Here is a 23,561-nt window from a genome sequence, read left to right as displayed (position 1 = left end):
TGCTGGCTGGCAGGGAGAAAAAAAGAAAATGCTTATAAAGTGCTTGGCATAATGCCTAGCATCACACTAGCCCTAATAGATTTCAGACAACAGCTAGTTAAGGCTTCTGCTCCTGACTGCCAGTTTCTACTGGGGCAACACTAAGGCCGTGAGATCATAGGCTCTGGAGTTAGAAAGATGTGGGTTCCAATCCTGGCTCTGCCACCGTCTGAGAGTATGACTTATTCTTTCAACTTCAGTTTTGCCTCTGTAAAGCGGGCATATCTCACGGAATTATACTTGGGGTTATGTAAATAATATGCATAGAATGCCTATGTAAATGCCTGTACATGGTAGGTGCTCAATGTGCAAAAGTCAAAATAACGACCTCCTCGGGCACCTTGTAGACTTTCAGTTAAAAAAAAAAGTAACAACAGAACATTTGTAGTCTCTATTTTATAAGGCTGTGACAAGGACTGAATAAAAAAATGACTGAAAGTGCTTCACAGCCTAGAAGGAGACAGGAAGAAGCTCCCAAGTCATTCTCAACAGTTACACGCAGCTTTTGCCACTTAGAAATAAATTAAGATCCATCCTTTAGCATGTATTTAGATACAGGAATTTTAGCTGAGACTTGCTGCCGGTACATACGTAACAGGGACTGGACCACTCCTCCCTTGGTTTGTTGTCCATTCCTCCAGTCAACACGTATTTACTGAACACCAGTTATGCATAAGGCCTTCTGCTGTCTCTCATTAGCAACGGGAGAGTGAACCAGACTAGAAAGGACACACAGGTAACTGTCTACATCTAAGAACTCTTTCTTTTGGAAATCAAAACTCATCTGCAGAGAATTAGTCTTGCCTCTGTCCAATTTTCCTCCTTATGGCCCCCAACTTCCACTAAGGGTCATGAGGTTGGAGGAGGGCTCGAGGGGCCACCGAGTGAATCCCTCTGCCTAGGATCAGCAGCACACTTACAGGATCCTCAATGCACAAGAACCTGTCAACACAGAACAGCTTCCAGAGAATACCTCCTCTTCCCTGGCACCCCCAATCAAGCTCTGCAGCGGCAAAGCGTCGGTCCAGCCTTACCCCTTCCTGCTCACACACTGACCAGCACCGAAGTGTTACCTTTGTGTGACAATATGCTTCCTCGGAAGTTCAAAGTTCTCCTCTCTTGCTTGTGGGTGTCAAATGCCCAGAAAAGGTTCACCACATAGCCATTCACCTGCCGAGAACCAAGAAGCATGTGAGATGAACAGCTAGTCATGGGCACATTAAATACAAAAGGCAGGATTAAAAATATACCTCTTTTCTGTTCTTTCCTTGGGTATCTCATTCTTACAGTGAACAGGTTGTTTTTCAAAATTTTTAAACAGGTTCTATTTGTGCTACCATTAGCTAATATTTCGTTATATTCCACCTACTTCTAAAAACAAACATGAGACCATATTTAATTGATAGATTGAATTAAACAAAAAAGTGAATGAAGAATAAAAGGATGAGAACCAATTAACAAAGGTAGAAAGAGGAAACACTGGAAAGATAATTAGGCTATGGAAATTAAGGATAAATCCTTGCAGTCAAGGCCAAGAAGCCAATCCATACAAAACAGGCTGGTTAGATCTCATTGTCTAACTACAGAAAATACATCCACCCATCAGGAAAGACTACCTTTTCCAAGTCCTGAGCTCATAAAAGGTTTTGATCTGAAGATCTTTAAATATCAGACAACAAACAAAATATTTTCAAGATCAAAGACTACAAGACAAGAAGCACATAAGGCCATTTCTTTTTTTCTTTCTTTTCTTTTTTCTTTTTTTTTTGAGACAGAGTCTCACTCTGTTGCCCAAGCTGGACTGCAGTGGCATGATCTTGACTCACTGCAGCCTCCGCCTCCCAGGTTCAAGCAATTCTCCTGCCCCAGCCTCCAAGTAGCTGGGATTACAGGCATGCACCACCACGCCTGGCTAATTTTTGTATTTTTAGCAGAGATGGGGTTTCACCATGTCAGCCAGGCTGGTCTTGAACTCCCGACCTCAGGTGATCCACCCACCTCGGCCTCCCAAAGTGCTGGGATTACAGGCGTGAGCCACCACACCCGGCCAAGGCCATTTCTTATATCAACCCATTCTGAAGCCAAGGGCATGACACTAAATGGTAGTTAAGTAAATGGCACAAGGACTCTGAAGCCTGCTTGTCCCAACTTGTCCCAACACAGCTTCATCAATGGAGAGGCTGTGAGGAGGGACAGATAAGAAGGAACACTATGGAAAGTGGATCTCAGCTTGAGGAACCACATGGGCACAGATAACAATGGTGAAGTCGGCTATGCGGAGAGCCAGGAGAGGGGATGGCGGTGCTGGAAGAGGAAGATCTTAGGTGGATGGAAAGTGAGTATGTTTCCAAGGCATCCCACTCTCCCACAAGAAGGCTGTTCTTCCACTGTGAGTGCCTCAGCATTAGTGCTTAGCACCAGGAAATCCAATAAAGCTGAAAATTACAGGGCATACGTATTCTGTTAACACCAACTCTTTATCTGCACTGTAGCTGTGAACCATTTAATTATATGGTTAAGGAAAAAAAGGCACCAGGCTGAGGCAGAATAATTATATGCGAAGACTCAAGTTGTTCTTCGTGGGGGAAGGAACCACCCTAGTTCTGGTATTTTAGCTTCACTAGATCTAGCCGTTCGTTTTTTTTTGTTTGTTTTTTCCAGTCTTACTGTGCTATGTCCTTTCAGTTCCCATACAAAATAAAGCCCCATCCAGGTGCTGGCTTGAAATTCCCACATTACCTTGATATCACTCTCCATGGTCAGGGTGAAGCTTAGATAATTTTCACCATAGCTGTCAATGTGGATATCTGGTGGTGGGATCACTGAAAACAAAAAGGAATTCAAAAACAGAAGCCACATGATGAAAAGCGAGGAAGGCGGGACTTAATAGTTTTCAACTCAACGGACAAAGCCATCTTTCAGTCGGGGAAGAAAGGGCATTTCTTTGGCAGTGTTCCCTCATCGATCTTTTTTTACCACTGTTTTCCTGAAGCTAAGGTTGGTCCACAGTTGCTTGGTGAGCACAAAACTATCTTGGCTCAGTCGGCTATCCTGGCAATTAGGTCAGGCAGAAAAGTTCCATTTTGTAAAGGTCCCAAAACAGCCCAGCTTCAGCCTGGTTCTTAAAGGAATAGGGATCGTTCACTGAGAGTGGCATCTTGATTGGCACTAACAAAGTCCCACCAATCTCAAGTCCTTTTGGAAGGCTGACAATGGGGTAAATCATAAATGGTAAACGTGCGTGTGGCAAAATGGAAAGAACGTGGCCTCTGGAATCTGGCAAACTTGAGTTCGAATTCCTGTTCTGGCAGCTGTGTAACCTAGGCAAGTTACTTATCTTCCTGGAGCCTAGTGATGTTATCTGCATTTCACAGAGCTGGGAAGGTTAACTAAAATAATGTATGTGTGATACCTAGCACTCAACTGATACTCTCTTTCTCTTCCTTTCCAATATAGCCTCACATATGGCCAACTAAACAACTAGAAACCAACTGGTGCTCTCAAAAAGACTGGAGCTCAAGCTGAGAGTCAAGAGGGCAAAGAGAAGTGGCCAAGGGAAAGACGCCTCTCAGTTCAACCAATGAGCGCCATGCTTGTCATCTGGAAGGTCTTCCCACCAGAAGACTGACAGTGCTTGGCCCAGCATGATCTAAAAGAGCTCAATGGATCAATATTATCAGCAAATATTACTTAAACGACAACTTGCATATTAGACTCTCTGCACATATGCCCCTTCTATAGACTGGGCAAGAGAGACTCAAAGGAGCAGATAAGATTTGGTGGCAAAAGAGATGTGTCAAAGTCTGAAGAGGTCTGTCCAGATGATCAATCATGTAATAAAATTAGGCTTCAGGAAAATGCAATAACCGGAAGAAGAAAGGATATTGGAAGCTTCAGGCGGCCCACACAGAGCAAAACAGTGCGAGTGCTGCATATGGTGAAGCTGACTTGAATTATAATCATGGCAACCAGGGACAAGCCACAATCCACTCCAAACCCCAGTTTCCTCAGCTACACAATGAGGATAAGGATACTTATCTCATAGGATTCATAAGAGATCCATTCATGAGCAACAATAGCACAGTGCTTAGTGTATAAGAAGTGCTCAGGGAATGGTGGCTTTTCTCATTGTCATTACTAATCCACTACATTCACCAATTAACGTGGTGCATCTGGCTGATGCCTCTGCTGTCTTTGTCCTTCAACTTAAAACGTTATTATGATTCTAGGTCACAGATATTTCACAACAAACACTTTTTGGATGTGGCACACAGCTGCCTTCTGTACAAATCCTAGCCCAAATATATGCAAGGAGCTGAGATTCATCAAAATCACAGAAAAGAAGTTAAAGAGAAGCAACCACCCACTGAGATTTTCAAATGCAGTTGTGACTTGTGCCTTTGGAATTCAAGGTATATGATTTTGGTTGCTCTTCCAACATCCCTTCTTCTTGGTATGTGTGGTCAGTGTTTTGAAACAGACTTGTAGAGAGAAGAGATAAAACAATAAAAACTCTAGGAGAGTGTGAATTCAGCAGGCTTTCTCTAATACCTGCAAGCATTCAGCTCCAAAGACCATCTGGTGGCACTACGTTTGGCCGCCTTGGGCCCTGTTCTCAAAGGCTCCGGATTTTAGAGGGGACTAGATAGTGACTCTCCATGACCCAGAGCCTATTCCTCACAGGCTTCGGTTAAAGTAAAATCTTCCAGTCCTATTGCATGCCACAGCGTCCATCTGGTTTTAATACCTGGAAGTCCAGAAATGCAAGTCCCCAGTGTGAAGGCTAAGGTCAAGGAAAACCACTCTGGAAAACGAGTTGTAGTCCATCTCCCAAAGTATGCCAGAACCCTTCATTTAACTGCTTCGATTCACTCATTCATCAATTATTTCCTTAATCCCTACTAGATGCCCGTGATAGAGTAGAGAAAAACAGACCAGATCTCTGCCCTCATGAGGCACTCGTGCAAGATGCTGAGCCCGCCACCCCCAGCAAGAAGGACAGTCCAGTAGGCCGCATGTGTCTCAGCCCAGAGAGAAGCGTGGAGCACAGTGGTTAAGAGCACAGGCTTTGGAGTCAGGCAGATCAGGTTCCAGTGCCAGCTCTGTCACTTACTGATTGTGTGGCCTGGGACAAGTGACATAACCTCCTTCCAGTTCCTTATCCTTTCTTGTAGTTGTTCTGACCGTTCAATTAGATGAGCTGATGTACGCAAAGCAGTGAACACTCCAGAGTGTCCTGCCCTTGGCAAGCCATCAGTTATTACTAATATCAGCTCTAGTACAAGATAAAAAACCACCTACACACAGTTTGCCAGTGCCACTGGGAGAATAACAGGAGTCAGCATGGTGCTTTCTTTAAAACCCCATAAATGAACATGCACAAAATCATCTTCAGCTTTGGCGAGAAGGAAGGACTCCTTCTATTTTAGATATTGTGACTACTCACAAAGGGCTGCGCATGACGGCCTTTGGAAATCCCTTTGTATGTCTGCATCAGAAGAAATGCTCAATACTAGGAGGGAAAAGACACTCAGTCACCCCAAAAAGACTCTATCTAAAGCACTACAGAGACACCCAGAAATGTGCGTGTGTTGGGGAGAAGGAAGTTGTGTGATGTTTTTCTAAACTACGCTTCTCCATTTTCCAGTCATACTGAAAGTCATTTGAAAGGGTTTCTATAATATTTTTTCTAAATCTGCAAATGCTGGGATCATTTACCTTTTCCTTTTATGGTGGTAATGGATTTAGAATCGCTCCAGTTTCCTATTCCACGACTAGTCACCGCAGCCACCTTTTCAAACCAGAGGGTGAATTAGTATGAAATAAAGGCAATACACCATACAGCAAGAATACTGAATGAGCTAAAGGGGTGAAATTTTGGCAGTAAGGGTGGAAAGATTTTATACAGAGTGATCCAGAATATTCAGAGGCCCCAGCATCTGAAATAAGAGGGCAAAAAAGCCAAGGGAAGGAGCTTGGGTAAAGGGCATTATGACAGTCCTAAGATCAGAAAATTTCTATTGATCGACAAATATCAAGGTTCTTCTAAAAGGCAGGTGTATGGGGGGTGTGTTCATAAATACACACATATATAAAAAGGGTACTGACAAAATTATCAGTGTGAGAGTCACGAATGCGTACACTTAATGGTCTCAGCAAATATGTTGTACACAAAAATCTATCTTTCTGCTAAAATTAGTAAAAATATATTTCATAAGAACCTCACAAAATCAGTTTAGAAAGAATACTTATCATAGCTCTGCATCATCCTGCAGCTAAAGATAAGCAGAAAAGAGCTGAGTGCAAAAGTATAGGAGCTGGAGAGCTAGCAGAATATCGGAGTTAACAGCAGGGAAAGCTGCATTCCCATAAATGTCCGGTTATCTACAGAAACTCTGATGTCAAGCTCTCTGTGGTGTCCATTTAAGAGACTGAAAGAAACTCTGAGCTCCCCCATCCCAGGGCAAGAAGTTGGGTATTTTGCAGATTACTAATACGCATCTCACAAAGGTGAGTAGAGAGTTCTCACAAAATAGCAGCAATATCGCTCAGTTCTAAGACTGCATGGATGGCTGGAATGGATGGCGACACTCACTCTGACGGTGTATAGAGTGTTGACCAATAAGTTCTTGATTTCTGTAAAGTTACTAGCAGCCCTCTGGGAGGCCCACATCTTGGAACCACTCCTGCTGTATTCTACCTAAAGGGAGAAGAAAAAAAATGTGAGTAAAGGGAACCAAAGGTCCAGGGCATCCTAATATCTTGCAAGGAGGCGGGAGGAGAGAAAAGAAGGTGAGGAGCAAAATGTTCTGACGTATGGGTCATCACCTACAAAGCTAAACCAAATCAACCCCTAGTCATACAGAATACCCAGAAATCTCCTAGCACCCCCAACACACATATGGCCAACTCCTGGAAGGTACTTACAATGTACTCACGGATGAGGCCATGGGTGTGGATGGGAGGAGCCCAGTGGCCTACAATCACACCTTCTGCTTCCCTGGGGAGTGACAGCTGGAGATTTCGAGGAGCATCTGGCACTAGAAAAAGAGTCAACTCAAGGTTAAAACCCATCTGCATAGCAGCCAACCAGAGGAATTTTCCTGGGCTTAGAACAAGGACAAGAAAGACTCCACAGCCGGCATTGAGACTATCCACTAGAAAGCCTGCTAGCTTGGTCTTCACATTGACAAGACACTCTTCCTCTTCTTCCACAAAGCAAGGTGTGCCATCCACACATCACATCACGGCTCAGCTGAGTGTGTGGTAAATTTGTGGCTCATAAGGGCTGCAGGATAAAATCACTTAGGCAGGCTGAGTCACCACTGACCCTGAGACTTCCATGCTGAGATCTTAATTGTCAATGACAGCACCTGCTGCCTCTGCTTCTTGTATGACAAAAACTGTACTGTAGGCCTGACTACCAAAAAATAAGACTAATTTTGTAACATCACAGAATTTCTATATCCAAATGAATTTGATCATCTTCAAAGCAGGCTCCTTAATGAGTTTGGCACTACCATATTCAAGATACTTTAGGCAATGGAAAAAGATGACATTCAAGCAGACAGTTGCTCATGTCAACTACTTTGAAGTGGGGAGGAGGTGAGGAACTCTCTTAGACACATAAATTTGGTAAATTTCTTAAAAACTTAGCCACAAAGCCAGGTGCAGTGGCTCACACCTGTAATCCCAACATTTTGGGAGGCTGAAGTGGGTGGATTGCTTGAGCTCAGTAGCTCAAGACCAGCCTGGGTAACATGGCAAAACCCTTTCTGTACAAAAATACAAAAAGCTAGCTGAGCATGGTGGCACACACCTATAGTCTCAGCTATGCGAGAGGCTGAAGTGGGAGGACCACCTGAGCCTGGGGAGACTGAGGTGGTGAGCAGTGATTGCGCCTCCACTGCCCTCCAGTGTGGGTGCCAGAGTGAGACCTTGTCTCCAAAAAGAAAAAAAACTTAGCCACAAAATTGCTGATACTCCTCATATTTTAACGACGATGACCTCCTCCTAAGTACCAAGTACTAGGAAAAATCTAGAGAAGGAACGTAGAGGTAGAAACTAGACAAAAAATGCAAGAGGGCAATACTCTGACGCAGTAAGAAGAATAGATGTTTGACAACTCTGGCAAGACTATAAAGCTTAGCCACAATACTTCTGTACATGTGAGGCACACGTATGTTCCCACATTCCTGAGAATACTCAGAAAGACACTCACAAAACCCCACCCAAGGTCTTACCCAAGCCATAAAAATTAACTGAAACACTTACATCCTTCTGGGGTCCTCAGGGTCACAAAGTCATTGGTGTTGTGTGCCTTGCTGAGACACTGAACCTGTACTTTAACCTGATACGTGGTATCTGGTTTCAGGACTTTTAATACAGTGTTTGTCTTATTGCTGTGGGTCTCCAGAGTCTTCCATATGCTCTCTCCAACCACCCTGGCCCAAAAAACATAAAGATATTGTCACATTGGAGCAGCATGGGGGGCTGAGATGTCTGACTCAGTTAATAACATGGTGCACGCCACTAGAGAGTTTACAGAACATCCTGGGGCAATGAAGACATCATTTTCATCTCCCGTGACAAAGATGGGACCCACCTGTAGTAGACATTATATACACAAGAAGCAGAGGGCATTTTTTTGGGCCGCATCCAGGTCAAAGTCACATCCCCAGAGAAGTCAGCTGTCCACTGAAGATTCTGTACTTTGTACACAGTCAACTCATCTAGAGAAATAAGGGAGAAAAAGTCAAAAAAAGTTACATCTTGGCTGGGCATGGTGGCTCACGCCTATAATCCTAGCACTTTGGGAGGCCGAGGTGGGCAAATTGCCTGGGCTCAGGAGTTCGAGACCAGCCTGGGCAACGTGGCTAAACCCCATCTCTACTAAAAATACAAAAAAAAAAAAAAAAAAAGTTACATCTTACAAATCCTTAGATTTCAAAGGACTCCTGCTTTTAAACAGAACTACCATGATCTAGATTATCAGGAGGCCATAATCATTATCTGAAAAGAAATCTCAGAAAATGTAGTTGAAACCTCCCTATACAATCCCTCCTAGGGTCTCTTAACGATTCCGGTCATGATATTTTCCCTTGAATTTCATCTTCCTCCTGCCTATGACAATTTAAGCCTATTTCTCAACAGAGAATGCTACAAGTCCAAGGACCATGTCATAGGGTCCGTTACTAGACACTCCAGAGATAAGAGCTGAGTTAATCCCACCAGCAGATTGAGACTGTGAGAGCCATGGTGTATGGGCATGAGGTGGGAAGTCCATAAAAAAAAAATCCAAGACTGATGGCCCGTGATGATGAGCATTTTTGCATGTGTTTTTTGGCTGCATAAATGTCTTCTTTTGAGAAGTGTCTGTTCATATCCTTCGCCCACTTTTTGATGGGGTTGTTTTCTTCTTGTAAATTTGTTTGAATTCATTGTAGATTCTGGATATTAGCCCTCTGTCAGATGAGTAGGTTGCGAAAATTTTCTCCCATTTTGTAGGTTGCCTGTTCACTCTGATGGTAGGTTTTTGCTGTGCAGAAGCTCTTTAGTTTAATTAGATCCCATTCGTCAATTCTGGCTTTTGTTGCCATTGCTTTTGGTGTTTTAGACATGAAGTCCTTGCCCATGCCTATCACTTCACTAACACGGAGGAGACAGCTGCATGTTATATCAGAGTCTGGCCAAGGCTCACCTCACTTGGGGCTCCAAAGCTAGGCACAAATCTGTTTTATCCTTAGATTGAGGAACAGTTCAAAAGGGTCCTAGCTCGAGGTCTACACAGGAGGGGCCCTAGGGTAAGCAAACCTCCCAGCCCAGCCCAGGCCAGCCCGTGGACCAGCACTCACCACTGCAGGCCTTCTCGTCGCTCTCGTCTGAGCAGTCCAGGAAGCCGTCGCAGCGCTCCGAGAGCACAATGCAGGCCTCCCCATCCTCGCACTGGAACTCCCTGCTCATGCAAGTCAAGGTGCTGTGTGTGGCTGAAACACAGAGAGGCTTCTTAAGTCCACGGGGAGGGGCCGTATGGTACTGAAGGCTGGGCCCAAGTTTATTCTCATTTAGACAAAGTACTAAACGGCTTCTGCTTCAAAACACACCTCTTGAATGACCAGTGGTGGAATCCATACCGGCACTAAGGTGCCATCTCACCTAACATTAACAATTGGAATCTGCATTCAGGAAGAGTGAGCACTTTGGAGTCAAACAAACTAGAGTTTAAATCCTAGATCTGCATGAGCTTGAGCGAACCGCTTAACATCACCTGGGTTCAGCTGCCCTATAAAAAACGGAAGTAACAATTCTGTCACTATCGTGTCTGCAAGGATCTAATGAGATCACACACCTGGAATAGTGCCTGGCTCCTGGCCGGCATCAACAAACTGTAGCTATTACTCTACAGTACTATTAATTATTCTGCTACTATTATTAGTTTGCAATCTAGAAAGAGGAGCTGATTTCTAGTTTGAGTAACAGAAATAATAATGAGATGAATCCCAACAGTATTAAGAGGCATGCATACTTTATGTAGTATTTAAAGTTGTTTGGCTTTTCAAAGTACTTTCACGGAAAATGAAATAATGCATGTAATGAGCACTGGTAAGTTAAGGGTTATGCAACTGTATGTCTAGGCTATTGACCAAAATGCGATGTGCTCTCCAGTTCTGAAAGTAGATTAAAACTGCATGGGAGGCTCTAAAAAGAAAGCAATGACCATATAATTGCAAATGCTCCTGAAAAGAGAAAAGGTGAGAATGGCTGTAGACAGCAAATCTGCTATGCAGGCTGTGTACCTGGGTGGTACAAATCTGCTATGTACCTGGTTGAGCCCAGGAACAGTAACTTGAGGCCTTCCTTATGCAGATTCACACCTGCCTGCCCAGTCAAGGAAGGTCTACATCAGAAATCCAATCCCACCAGTGATGAGGGTCGAAAATCAATCTTGCTCCCCTAAGTCAAAGATGTCCACATCCTAATCCCTGGAACCTGTAATATGTTACCTTATGTAACAAAGCAACTTTGCAGGTGTGATTAGATTAAGGACCCAGAGGTAGGAGAGTTCAGCCTTGATTATCCAGGTGGGCTCTGTCTAACGACATGGGTCCTTAAAAGCAGAGACCCTTTTCTGGTTGTGGTGAGAGAAAGAGAATACAGAAGAAAGGTGAGGGACATGCAACATCACTGGCTTTGAAAATGGGGAAATTATAACAGACAAAAGGAGGCCGAACATGAGTGGCTCCATTCTGCTCCCTGCACCCTACTCCCTGCCCATGGTGACATCTTGTAGGTTAACGGCCTCTGCTTATCTCTGCACGTAGGCCAAGCTAACTATGGAAGGGATTTTGTTTATAGTTTAATTTTAAAGCAAGGATGATAATAGTCCCTTCCTGAAACTAACCCCTGAGGAAATAAAGAGAGTGTACACACAAGTAACAAAGTTATGTTAAAGGTGATATGAGCATTGTGACCTGAGCAAGCAAGCTTCATATGCCCCACCTCAGACCCAGGCATGTGGTCATGGGTCACCTCTTGACCTCGACCCCCTCCCTCTTCTCCTTTCTCCTAACATAAAACAATCACACTTTGAGATGCAGGTAGAGAAACGGGATAATGTTCCCATGAGAGCAACCAGGATGGTCAAGAGGAATGGATAAAGGATCCAGGGATATCTTCCTAGAGATGAATAGATACAAGGATGGGGGGAGGTGGTGAGAAGATGTGCAGACCACTCTAACAAGTGTTCTCCACTGATGAGTTTTCATGAGAAAGAAGAATTAAGACTTCTTTGCACGAGTCTCCAGGATGGAGGTACAGACTTCAGTTCACTACTTATTAAAAAACAATTCTGATACAGAAATTGTCAAGAGGAGAAGGGAACTATCAAAACTACTTATGAGGCTTTTCACAAACTATAATCCCCCATTCTCCAGGAAGATCACTGCATTTCAGAATTCTATTATATACTGAGCCGAAATTGGTTTGCCATGGTGGGGGGAAACTCATGACAAATAATCGTGTATTCAAGAATTAGAGAAAGGTTTGAGAACCACTACTCTAATAGTCTCAGAAGCCCAAGGTGGAATTCTCTGAACATTCGTGGAGGTCCTACCATGACTCGGGCACTGCTCCAGATGCTAAATATATGGGGATATGTAAAACAGATGAAGGACCTGTCCTCATGGAGGTTATCTTCTATTGAGAGAAACTGCAAACAAGTAAATTAATCTGATCAGGTTATGCCATTTATTAATATAGGATTGCCAGGGAGAAACTCTGCTCAGAGGGGATTATTTTGAAAAACACCAAAACCCCCATCACAGGAGTATTCCACTGGGTAATAATGTCATAAAATATAATCAAACAACAGCTAAGCAGTAGAGCTGAGGACGTTGGAGGTTTCTTTATAAATAAAGTATGTCTCAAAATTTTAAGAGCAAAAAAGCATGGGCTTTAGACTCTGGAAATAAGCTGGGTGCGGTAGTGTGCACTTGTAATCCCAGCTACTTGGGAGGCTGAGGCTGGATTGCTTGAGTCCAGGAGTCTGAGACCAGCCTGGGTAACATAACTAGACCCTGTTTCTTAAAAAAAAAAAAAAAAAAAAAAAAAAACAGCCTTAAATTAAAACAAAAAAACAATAGAATCCGGGAATAAGATTGTCATTAACTGTGAAAATTCTTAAACTGATAATTAACAGATGATTAATAGGCACTTAGAACAGAACTTAGTAGCCTTCAGGGGACAGCTTCTCTAAAAAGAATCGCACCACACTAATCTCATTTCATTTTTAGATAAGGTTATCAAATTAAAGTTGGAAAAAAACTGTAGATATAACACATCTTGATTTTAAGACCCTTTACTAGGCAACATCCCTGTGAATAAGCCACATTGGAAACAGGCTGAAAACACTGATTTAAAGAATGCCAATTAATGAATTAATATCACCCAGGAGGGAGGTCCCATTTCTTTTCTCTTTCTTAATTATCTCCAATGTTCATCTTATTATATGGTTGCTTATTAGGCTCACACGTTCCCACTGTTATTTTGGTGAGTGTGGGGTCAACCTGTCCCCGTTGGTTTAACACTCTAGGAGTCCACTTTCTTCATTCTTTTAATGTAAGGGTAGAATTGTACACTAATCCCTATTCAGTTCATCTGTGTTAGTTTTGGTGTATTCTTCCCTGATGAGAACTTTCAACATGGCTTTCAACCTAAACAAATAACCCAATTTGGTACTGGCTAGGTGATCCTCTTGGAACCCTAATTCTCCTATCTCGACATAGGAGATAACACCAAAATCACAGTTATTTTGAGAATTAAATGGAACAAATACATGATTTGAGAATAATGAATAGCACATTAAAACCCACCATGAAAGTTTAGCTTCCCTTTGTAAATCCTGAGTGTTTTGCCAGAAAATAAGCTACCTGGGTAACTTTGTATTACTTGCAAGTATAACATGCATGCCTTCCAAGTTTTCATCTGGTCATTAATGACTTTTTAAAGAAGATAGGGCCAGTTTCAAAAGCATCAGAAAATATTATCACAGCAAATAGAAAGAGCAAAGCAGAAGCAGCCTGAAAAAGACCACTTATGATAAAGCAAAGTGAAAAACAAAACACCCAAAATGCAAGAAAGCAAACAGACATAATAACGAAAGAAGTATATAAGGCGATAGAATGAGAAATAAGAATCTTTTAAGGCTTATCAAAGGTTGCTGCATCCTGCTAAACACCGAAGAACTTCAAAAAAAAAAAAAAAAGTACACAGCAGGAAAATTAATTATATTGAAGACAAACTCCATCAGCGAATCCAAACACTTAATTGTGCAAACTTGCATTAACTTTGAAAGTAAATGACAAAGCTCAACCTTACAATTGATAGACATGACAAATAAATGAGAAAGAGATGTAATATGGAAATGTTAACCAAGGAGATTAAAATATCCCTCACCATCTGAATTTATTTTTTTTTTTTTTATTTTTTTTTTTGACAGAGTTTTGCTCTTGTTGCCTGGGCTGGAGTGCAATGGCCCGATCTCAGCTCACTGCAACCTCTGCCTCCCAGGTTCAAGCGATTCTCCTGCCTCAGCCCCTAAATAGCTAGGATTACAGGCATGCACCACCATGCCCAGCTAATTTCGCATTTTTAGCAGAGAAGGGGTTTCTCCATATTGGTCTGGCTGGTCTCAAACTCCCAACCTCAGGTGATCCACCCGCCTCGGCCTCCCAAAGTGCTGGGATTACAGGCGTGAGCCACCGCGCCTTGCCTATTTGGTTTGTTTATATAGATTCATTTATTTATATCAATTTATACACAAATATCAAGAGATATCAAATTATCTTTTTTTTTTTTTTTTTTTTTTTTTTTTTTTTGAGACAGAGTCTCGCTCTGTCGCCCGGGCTGGAGTGCAGTGGCGCAATCTCGGCTCACTGCAAGCTCCGCCTCCCGGGTTCACGCCATTCTCCTGCCTCAGCCTCCGAGTAGCTGGGACTACAGGCGCCCGCCACCGCGCCCGGCTAATTTTTTGTATTTTTTTAGTAGAGACGGGGTTTCACCGTGGTCTCGATCTCCTGACCTCGTGATCCGCCCGCCTCGGCCTCCCAAAGTGCTGGGATTACAAGCGTGAGCCACCGCGCCCGGCCTCAAATTATCTTAATATTTTTGGTTCTTGGGTTCCAGATAACAAGTGGCATGTTCTGGACAGAGAGAAATCCATCCCCAAAATGGATCTGAAACTACTCAATTCCTGAGTTCCAATAGGAATAGTTTAGTAATGAAAGATTCCTTACGATTTTCCTAAACTAAAATAAATAAATAAACGAAACAAAAAGAAATCACCCTACCTTGGAAATTGAAGAATTGGAAAGACTCAAAGGGTGTTTCTTGAAAAAAAGACCCTAGGTAGCAACTTATCCAATTCCTTGACTTTTAGTCAAAGACCCTTTGGGCAGCCGAAACAAAAGCAAAAGTGACATTCCTGGAGAGGAAAGGACGCATGAATGATGGGGGTCCTGGGACCCCTGCCGAAAAACCAAGTGTTAGGAGAAAAACCTATGCACGGTGGAAATAAATTAGTTTCATATTTCAAGTTAAGGACGTGGCCAAGATGATTTTTCTCTCAAGTCAGAGCATATCAAGGCCTAGAATGAAATTCATCTCCGAAAGTCCATCACTGTACAGATCATCACAAGGAACAACAAAAGTGAAAACTGGCAAAGACTCATTCCAACAGGCAAGCGAAGATGACTTGCATGGACAATTAATGTAGTAAAACGAAAAGGAAGACAACAGTGCCCCAGCTTCTGACCTCCCCTTTTCAGTTTCTTCCAGGATGACTTGCACTACCTCAGATGCTGATGTCAATCAACGAACCCACCACCGTGCCTCGCCCCACCCAGGGGAAGCTGCGACTCCTCATCCTCAGTATCCCCCGCATAGCTGGTAGCATCAGCTTTCACTGTCATCCTGGGGAAAACCCTCATTCTTCCTTTTTCCTCATTACCACAGCCAAAAACACTCACTGGATGCTGTTAATAGTACCTCCAATATACAAAGAGATCGCTCTTCCATTTTCATCTTCACCGTCCTGTCGAATTAACCTCCTAATGGGCACCTGGCTTCCAATCTCACCTCAGCCTTCTTCTAACCCACTCCCCCCATGATGAAGTCCAAGTGATCTAAGATATAAATACCCCAACTCTGAAATCTTCAATGGCTCCTTAGGACCAGGAAAATAAACTCCAAGCACAGGGGCCGCCCTATCTACCTCATGCCTACCTCTCTGCATTCACCTTTGTCCCACCCACAGCCACTCTACAGATCTGTTTTCTTATGCCTCTGAGCCTTGGAATATACATGCTGTCCCCTGTGTCTAGAATGCCCGTCATCTGCCACCTTGTCCCACCATTGTCCAGGCACCATCAATGAGGCTGCCTCTCTTGGTCTGTCCCCACCTCTCCAGGAAGCTGGCCCACCTGCAAACTATGCCAGTTCCTTGGATAACTTCTGCTACTGCCTACACCACACTGTAGGATAGCTGCTGACTTGATGTCCCTCCCACTAGAATTTGTATTGCCAGTCACGGGGCGTAGTGGCTTAGGCCTGTAATCCCAGCACTTTGGGAAGCCAAGGTGGGCAGATCACTTGAGGTCAGGAGTTCGAGACCAGCCTGGCCAACATGGCAAAACCTGTCTGTACTGAAAACATAAAAATTAGCCAGGCATGGTGGCGCATGCCTGTAATCCCAGCTACTCAGGAGGCTGAGGCAAGAGAATCACTTGAGTTCAAAAGGTGGAAGCTGCAGTGAGCTGAGATCCCACCCACCCCTGTACTCCAGCCTGGGCGACAGAGCGAGATGACATCTTAAAAAAAAAAAAATTGTATTGCCAGAAACCTGATCAATGCCTGCCATACCATGCATGATCAACAAAACATTTGTCCAACCAAACCAAAGTTGTTACTGGATCCACACTCCTTCCTCTTAACCAAGCCTCTCCAGTGAGAGCCCGGTCAGGCACCCTGTGGAGAACAACGCTACAGACAGAGAAGGGACAGCCGACTCCCTCTTGCCTTTCTCCCTGAGCCTTACTGGGTGAACTATTTAGGACAGAGCAGTATTTGCCAATCTTGTCTGACGCTAAGAACCAGATGGGGCACTTCTGAAAAGGCTGGGGTTCCCGAGCATCTCCTCCACCATTGCTCTTGATTCAGTGGTCTGAGGTGAGATCACCAAATTCACATTTCTTATAAGCACTTCCACATGATCCTGCTAAGTCCCATAAATTCTGTAAATACTGAATTAGAGGAATTAAGAGACAACTAACCTCCACCTCTGATTCTATTCCATCTCTAAATGGTAAGACTTGGTAGGATTCCAAGTGAGGCTCAGGTTTTCATTGGTTGAGGAAGTCATTATTTTAAGATTAAAGAAAAAAATAGGACCAGAACAGGGATCAGAGTGGAGGAACTGAGGCGTCTGCTGCTTACGGTTAGAGCTTGGCAGCAGGGAGGCTCTCAGCGGAGAGTGAGAGGGGTGTCTTCTACATTCACCAGGGCAGAAATCAGGCAAGCATGGACAAAGCCCTTATCCCGGCAAGGAAGGGAGTGTGACGGGCCAGGACATCTGCTGTCTGCAGCTAGCAGGAGACTGGATGGAGGGGAGGCCCACAAAACAGGGATCCCTGAGCCAGAGCAGCACCCAACCATCAGAGGGGCAGGCTGGTGGGGGGCTGCATAAGCACCGTCCAGCCATGCCCTCCCCAGTCCGCTACAGTAGGACAGACCAGCCAGCGGTGGCATTAGCATGCGGCCAGGGACTAAAAAGCGCTGACTGGTCACATGAGGATAAACACTTGCAGAAGCCAGTGTCTCCCTCCATCACTCACTGCAAAGATCCTCCCTGAGTACATCAGAGGACCAAACACCAGGACCCACCAACTCCAAACCCGTAGAGAATGCATGCATCACCTCGCACTGGGCTCAGATGGCCTTGCGATTATTCCCGATGTGGCTCGGCACACTATCTCACCAACCGTAATTACCTTAAGGGCTAAGAATGAATTTTCTTAATGGGGTGCTAGAGGCAAACCCTCTAATAACACAGCCTCTATGCCCAGTAAGTGCTAACTAAATACTTCCAGAAGAATGAATGCAGATACCAAAGAGTTGTGGCTTTCCCCACGGGCGTTTTTAAAGAGTTAAACACGCTTATGAAACCTATTTAAAATATTTATCTTAGTCATTCACAAAGTATTTTTATTGGACATGCTCCTGGTACTTAAAACGCAGTCAACTTATTAAAAAGAAGGTGACTAACACAATGATATGGGTGCACGTGGCAAAGCGCTTGTGGAGAAGGCGGTAAGAGCATGGTTAGGCAAGTACACAGACTCACACACAGGCGTATGCTGATCCAAAAATGAAGCAGAAGCACCGGAACTGTGCTCTCTGCAGAAATGTGCCCAGGGGGTGAAGGGCTCTCTGACTACTCACGGCAATTGGCCTCGTCCCGGCCATCCTGGCAATCTCGGTGGCCATCACAGCGCTTCCAGTTGGGAATACACTTCTTTGGTTGGTGGCATTCGAACTCAAATCGGTCACATCGCCCAAGTTGGGTGGGAGTGGAGGCAGCAGTGACATTTGCTAAAATAAAAGATTTTTAAAATTTACTTTTTAGCATTGAGGGAGCTGGCCAATAACAGCAACCAATCAATATGCTAGGAGATTATGGTGCTTTAGAAATTACAATGGGAACCTGAAGACAAATGCGAGTTCCGGATAGAGGGCAGAGTAGATACAGACATCTAATGCTGCTTCCCCACAGGATCCCACTAAAGCCACAGTCAAGAGATTGTTTTCAAAGACCTAAATCCACGAGGACATGGATAACGAGATTTGGGGGCTGGAAAGAAGACAGATAGTGGTATGTGACTCAAGAGGCCAGTGAAGGCTGCATCCTACCCTAGGCCGTCACAGGAGAAAGCTCAGAACCAATCAGATCAACAACACACAGTCCTCCAAAAGTTCAGAAACTAGTATCTCCTAACTGGAAGTGAAGAAGAAGGAGTTAAAATAAGGGAACGGACTGAATGATGTTTAAGACGCAGCTACATTCCCTATATCCCCTCCTATCAGTCCCACAAGACAACCAACCCATACATTACCCCAATAGAAGAATGGAGGGCTGTTATTTGGAGAGAGTAAAAACAGAGAGTTATTTAGATAGGCGTAGTTGACAGCAAGTATATCTTACTGATAAAAAGGGGATTAAACCTACATATAGAAGCCCCAGTCCTCTTCTCCGAGGATCGTAGCAATAAGGTAATTATTGTCCAGGCAGGAGATCTAACAATCTTCTCTGGGGAAAATGACCAGCTTCAGAGACTAACCCTGAAGTAACCAGGATTCAGAGTTCCCCCATGTTTCCCAGCCATGAACCTCGAAGTTGACAAGCCCACCCATGTGCTCAGAATTACTTATCAGCACTTTAGTCACCAGCCTTAAATATAAGCAGCAACCAAGGACTATCTGAGAAAAGGCTTTGACATGAAAGGCAGAAAGCCAAACAGAGCCCCAACCCCCAAAAAGGCCATTTGGAGGAAATAGAGGCTTTGCAAGAAGAAAACTTCAAAAACAAATATCCTTAATATGTTCAGAAAGAAAGAATATATATTTATCCATGGAAAAAAAAAACAGGATACCATAAAAAGGGATAGCGGTAAAAATGGAAAAGCTCTTAAAGTTAAAACCATGATAACAAAGATGAAAAACTCAGCAAAAAGTTGAAATATAAAGTTGGGTAAATCTCCTAGAAAGTTGGCGGGGGTGGGGAGGGAATTTTCAAAAATATAAAAGATTAAAAAAAAAATAAGGAAGAAGACCAGATCAGGAGACAACATATGAATGACAAGAGTTCCAGGAAATAAGAGAAAACAGAGAGGGAAATATCATTAATAAAAACTTCAAGAAAAATTCCTTGAACTAAAATATATAAACTTCCATAATCAAAAAGCATGCAAGTGTCCACTACGTTGGATGGAAAGGGTCTCAGAGCAAAGAACATCACTGTGAAATTTTAAAACACTGGTGCCAAAGAGAAGATTCTACAAGCTTCTAGAGGATTAAAAACAGGTTACATACAAAAAAAAAAAATCAGAATCAAAATGGCTTTTGGATTTCCGAAAAGCTGCTTGAAGGCAGTGGAACAAAACTTTCAAAATTCTGAAGGAAAATTACTTACAATCTAGCTGCCAAACCCAACCCAACTATCAATTAAGTCTGAAGACAGAATTAAAACACTTTAAGACAAGCAAGACCTCACACAGGCCTCCCACATACATTTTCTCAGGCATTTTCCAGAAAACGTGCTCTACCGAAACATGGGATTAAACTAAAAAGAGAAAAACTGGGACATAGAAAAGAGGAGTTCCAACAGGAGATGGAGGTAAAGCAAATCCTGAGGATGATGATGGTGCAACACCCTAGAAGGCAGTTGTGCCCCAGGTGTACAGGGCAACCAGTACAAACCAGAGCAGCAAAATTCAAGAGACAAACACCTGAGAGCTGTCATCACAGTGTCCTTGGCCACTGCGTCATCATATTCACCTGACAAGGCTACTGAAGGATGCACTCCACCCAAACAAGGGAGTAAACCAAGAAAAAGCAAAACACAAGATCCAGGAAACAAGGAATCTAAACTGGGAGAAAGGCAAAGAGAATTCCAAGGAGGCAGTGAACGTCCCCGGATAACAGGCACACAGCAGGACTACAGAACGATCTGTCCAGAAAGGAGAATCCAAGCTGTTAGAAGGAATATCTCCAAGAGAAAAACTGGACTTGATAAATCCCTCGAAATGTTGACCTGTGGAAAGTTATCATGAGTGGCGATTGAAAGGCAGAAAGCATTGGCAAATGGTACAAAACAACCTAAGCAAACAAATGAAAAAAGCAAATAGTAACTTCAGGATATTGTGCATATTCTATAGTTTTAATTAGATTTTCAAAGGGGCTTTCCCTAAATCCCAGAACCACTCTGCAGAAACACAAGGTACATGGAGACAGGTGATAAAAAATAAAAAGGGGGAGAACACCAGGCCAAGGCAAATCATGCCACTTATTCCTGGACAATAAGGGAGGCATCAGAGGGCTCCAGTACTAGGGAGGACATGATCATTAATCAGTATGGGCCTTATCAGAAGAAAAACTGAAAGGGGGAGAAATATGAGGTTGATAAACCAGTTAGGAGACTTCTACGCTAAACAAAGAAGATCCACGAGCTACAGATAACAATGAGTTTAAATTTATCCCACCACTGTGCACAAAAAAGAAAGTACAAAAGCTGAACAGGATATATAAACAGAGATCTGCTCACTGTATTAGTCAGAACTTGCTAGAGTCTATTAATGTCCTGGTCAGTTTCAATAAGCAAAAACAACTTGGAGAGGATAATCAAGTTATTCAATAAATATGTAGGCCTTGAGGGCAAAGGACAGACACAAAGTTTTGTTTTCTCTTTTACAATTCATTTTAATTTGAGACGCATTTTAGGGGATACTGACTATTTGCCTATTATTGTAGGAAACACAGAGCAGGACTCAAAGTAGTAGACAGCATGATTACCAAACAGGAAACCCACACAATGGCTATGGAAGCAAAGATCAACACGCATGAAATAATCAGGAAGCGATATATGACAGATCATAGTGAAGAATCAAAAGGTCAATGGGTAAGTTTAATGAGACTGGAAAAGAGATGGAAATCAGTTAAAGGAATCAGTGAAAGCACCACAGAAGTGGAACTTGAAAGGAGAATAATACCCTACTTGTTCAAAGCAGAAATCCCAAACTTTTGCGAACCTAAGAATCATATGGGGATCTCCTGGGCTCCATGCAGAAATTCTGATTCTGTTTTTTTATAAACACCCCAGGCGATTCCATTAGGGTGGTCTTTGCACCATATTTTGAGACGTTCTGATGATATTAATATATCAAGGTCTCTTTTGCTATAAAATCCATGCTTCTGTTTGCACTGGTGGATGGTGGGTTTCAGTGATAAGGAAAGTAGGAAAACAAGGTTGAGAGTACAGGAGTTCCTGCTGAGGGCAAAACCTTGCTGCAGGTGCACAGGGAGGAAAGAAGCAAGTCTGTCTGGAGAAGATGAGGCACCCAGCTTGGCTGATGTAAGGAATCCAGGGGGGCAAGGAGGAATCAGCTCATAGAGGGCCTGGAAAATAGAAATTGTCAAAAATTCATCTTCTAGACAGGAGAACAAGAGGAAACTCGATATGGCAAAAAGACCACCCTAGTAAAAACATCATTTTTATAATGTTTTATAAAAAACATAGAATCAGAATTTCTGGGTGGAACCTAGGAGATCCCTATATGCTTTAGGTTCACTAAAGTTTGGGATTTTGATGTTTTTAAACAAGGAAGCAATGGAACGAACATGGTCACAGAAGAAGGGAAAAGATCATGCAAAACATGCAAAAAATTATTTGTTCTCCTATTATAACTGAGTTTGAAGTAGACTCCTGCTTAGGAAAGAACACACGATCCTTACCTCTGTTCCGCCTGCAGTTAAGAGCACACACGAAATGGGATTTCAAGGTCTACCCCACCTCCAACAATATGGTGACTACAGACCTTCAGCTGCCTCTTTGAGTTTAGCCACTAGATGGCAGTGCTTACCCTTCTTTTAGTTGGACAGGCCGGCCAACTAGCAAGCTGAATTGGGCTCTCTCCCCAGAGAGTTTAATACACACACAAAAAGTTCCACATTAATTCCAATTTGTACTTTCCCACTAAGAAGTTAGCAAAGGTGCCACAACCCCAGCCTGGGTGGAAATCAGGGTGGCTGGCATCTTGCAGGAAGGTCAGAGGCCAGTTATAGAGGATGAGATGCTCCCATTCCAATTTCCTGTGCATCTTTGATCCAGGAAGAAATGCTAGAAACCAGCCTTCCCTGGAGGTATGCCACTAGTAACAGGCAACCTGGCCACACAGCACAGTCCCAGACAGCAGGGCATGGGGCCCGGTTGGGTTGTGCCCAGAGCGCACCCCCAGAAGGTCCTCTCCACAATAGCAGGTACCACAGGAGAGGAGACCTGAGCCAGAACTCACCAAGCGAGGGGCAGGCTTCCTCATCAGAGCCATCTGCACAATCTCGGTACCCGTCGCACACCCAGGTGTCCATCACGCAGGTCCCACTGCTGCAGCGGTAGTAATTGGGCAGACACGTGGAGGGCCCAGGAGTCGAGAAGGGAAGAATATGTGAATCTGAGAAAAACACCAAGCAAGGAAACCCAAAACATTAGAAGCAGCTTGATCTTAGACCAAATGCATCCCAAACCTAGTGCAGATGTCCCAGTTTTAGCTGTACCTGCTGAAGGAGGCCAGTGACAGGCACAGCTCTGAGCAGCGGCTAATCTAGAAATCATGTATAATGGATTGTCAGAAGAGGTAATATTCTTTTCCCTTTTGGGGAGTAGATTTCCCTTACTTACTATATTTGATTTCGGCTAATATTCAGATAAGTTTGCTTTTGCAGGGGCTGGCGAAAGAAACAGGTGGCTGAGGGGGCACAGGGTGGCTAAGAGAATTCCTACTGAGGCGAGGCACTGTGTTCTAGTTAATCAACCGCAACTACCCCACGACCTGGTTCAGAGATGAGAACGCCAGAAAGGAAAGGGGCAAGTCTGCATTCCACATGAGTGCTCCTCAAATGCACTGCGGAGCACACAGGACCTGTGGGCTTATTAGCATGCAGATTCTGACTCTGTAGGTCTGGGTTGAGGTCAGAGATTCTGCATTTCTAACCAGTTCCAAGGAGATGCAGATGCTACTGGTTGCAAACCACACTTTGAGTAGGAAGGCTCTAGACTTCTCACTCTGCCCTGAAAATACGGAATAAATAGCCTGAAAATAGGAGAAACCAACCACACTTATTTCAAAATGAGAAAGAGGAACAGAAAAAATTTGAGTCACTCCTCTCACAAAAATATGCCCCCCAAAACACGGAATCAG

General features: G+C 43.6%; 1 protein-coding gene across 2 annotated transcripts in view; it reads right to left on the bottom strand.

Moving 5' to 3' along the window:
- The window catches only part of SORL1 (sortilin related receptor 1), a 289,661-nt gene that overhangs the window by 19,767 nt on the left and 246,333 nt on the right, over nucleotides 1-23,561 (bottom strand). For both annotated transcript variants that reach the window (XM_055273513.2, XM_055273512.2), the window contains exons 31-40: nucleotides 22,659-22,814; nucleotides 18,034-18,183; nucleotides 9,894-10,025; nucleotides 8,645-8,771; nucleotides 8,314-8,483; nucleotides 6,967-7,079; nucleotides 6,635-6,739; nucleotides 5,758-5,830; nucleotides 2,779-2,861; nucleotides 1,113-1,209 (exon numbers count right to left, since the gene is read on the bottom strand). In XM_055273513.2, the coding sequence (XP_055129488.1) occupies nucleotides 1,113-1,209; nucleotides 2,779-2,861; nucleotides 5,758-5,830; nucleotides 6,635-6,739; nucleotides 6,967-7,079; nucleotides 8,314-8,483; nucleotides 8,645-8,771; nucleotides 9,894-10,025; nucleotides 18,034-18,183; nucleotides 22,659-22,814 (1,206 nt within the window). The remainder of the gene's footprint in view (nucleotides 1-1,112; nucleotides 1,210-2,778; nucleotides 2,862-5,757; nucleotides 5,831-6,634; nucleotides 6,740-6,966; nucleotides 7,080-8,313; nucleotides 8,484-8,644; nucleotides 8,772-9,893; nucleotides 10,026-18,033; nucleotides 18,184-22,658; nucleotides 22,815-23,561) is intronic.

Source organism: Symphalangus syndactylus, chromosome 3, assembly GCF_028878055.3.
Source record: "Symphalangus syndactylus isolate Jambi chromosome 3, NHGRI_mSymSyn1-v2.1_pri, whole genome shotgun sequence".
Classification (NCBI taxonomy): Eukaryota; Metazoa; Chordata; class Mammalia; order Primates; family Hylobatidae; genus Symphalangus; species Symphalangus syndactylus.
The sequence above is the reverse complement of the archived record's forward strand: the minus strand, read 5'-3'. Positions and strand labels throughout refer to the sequence as shown.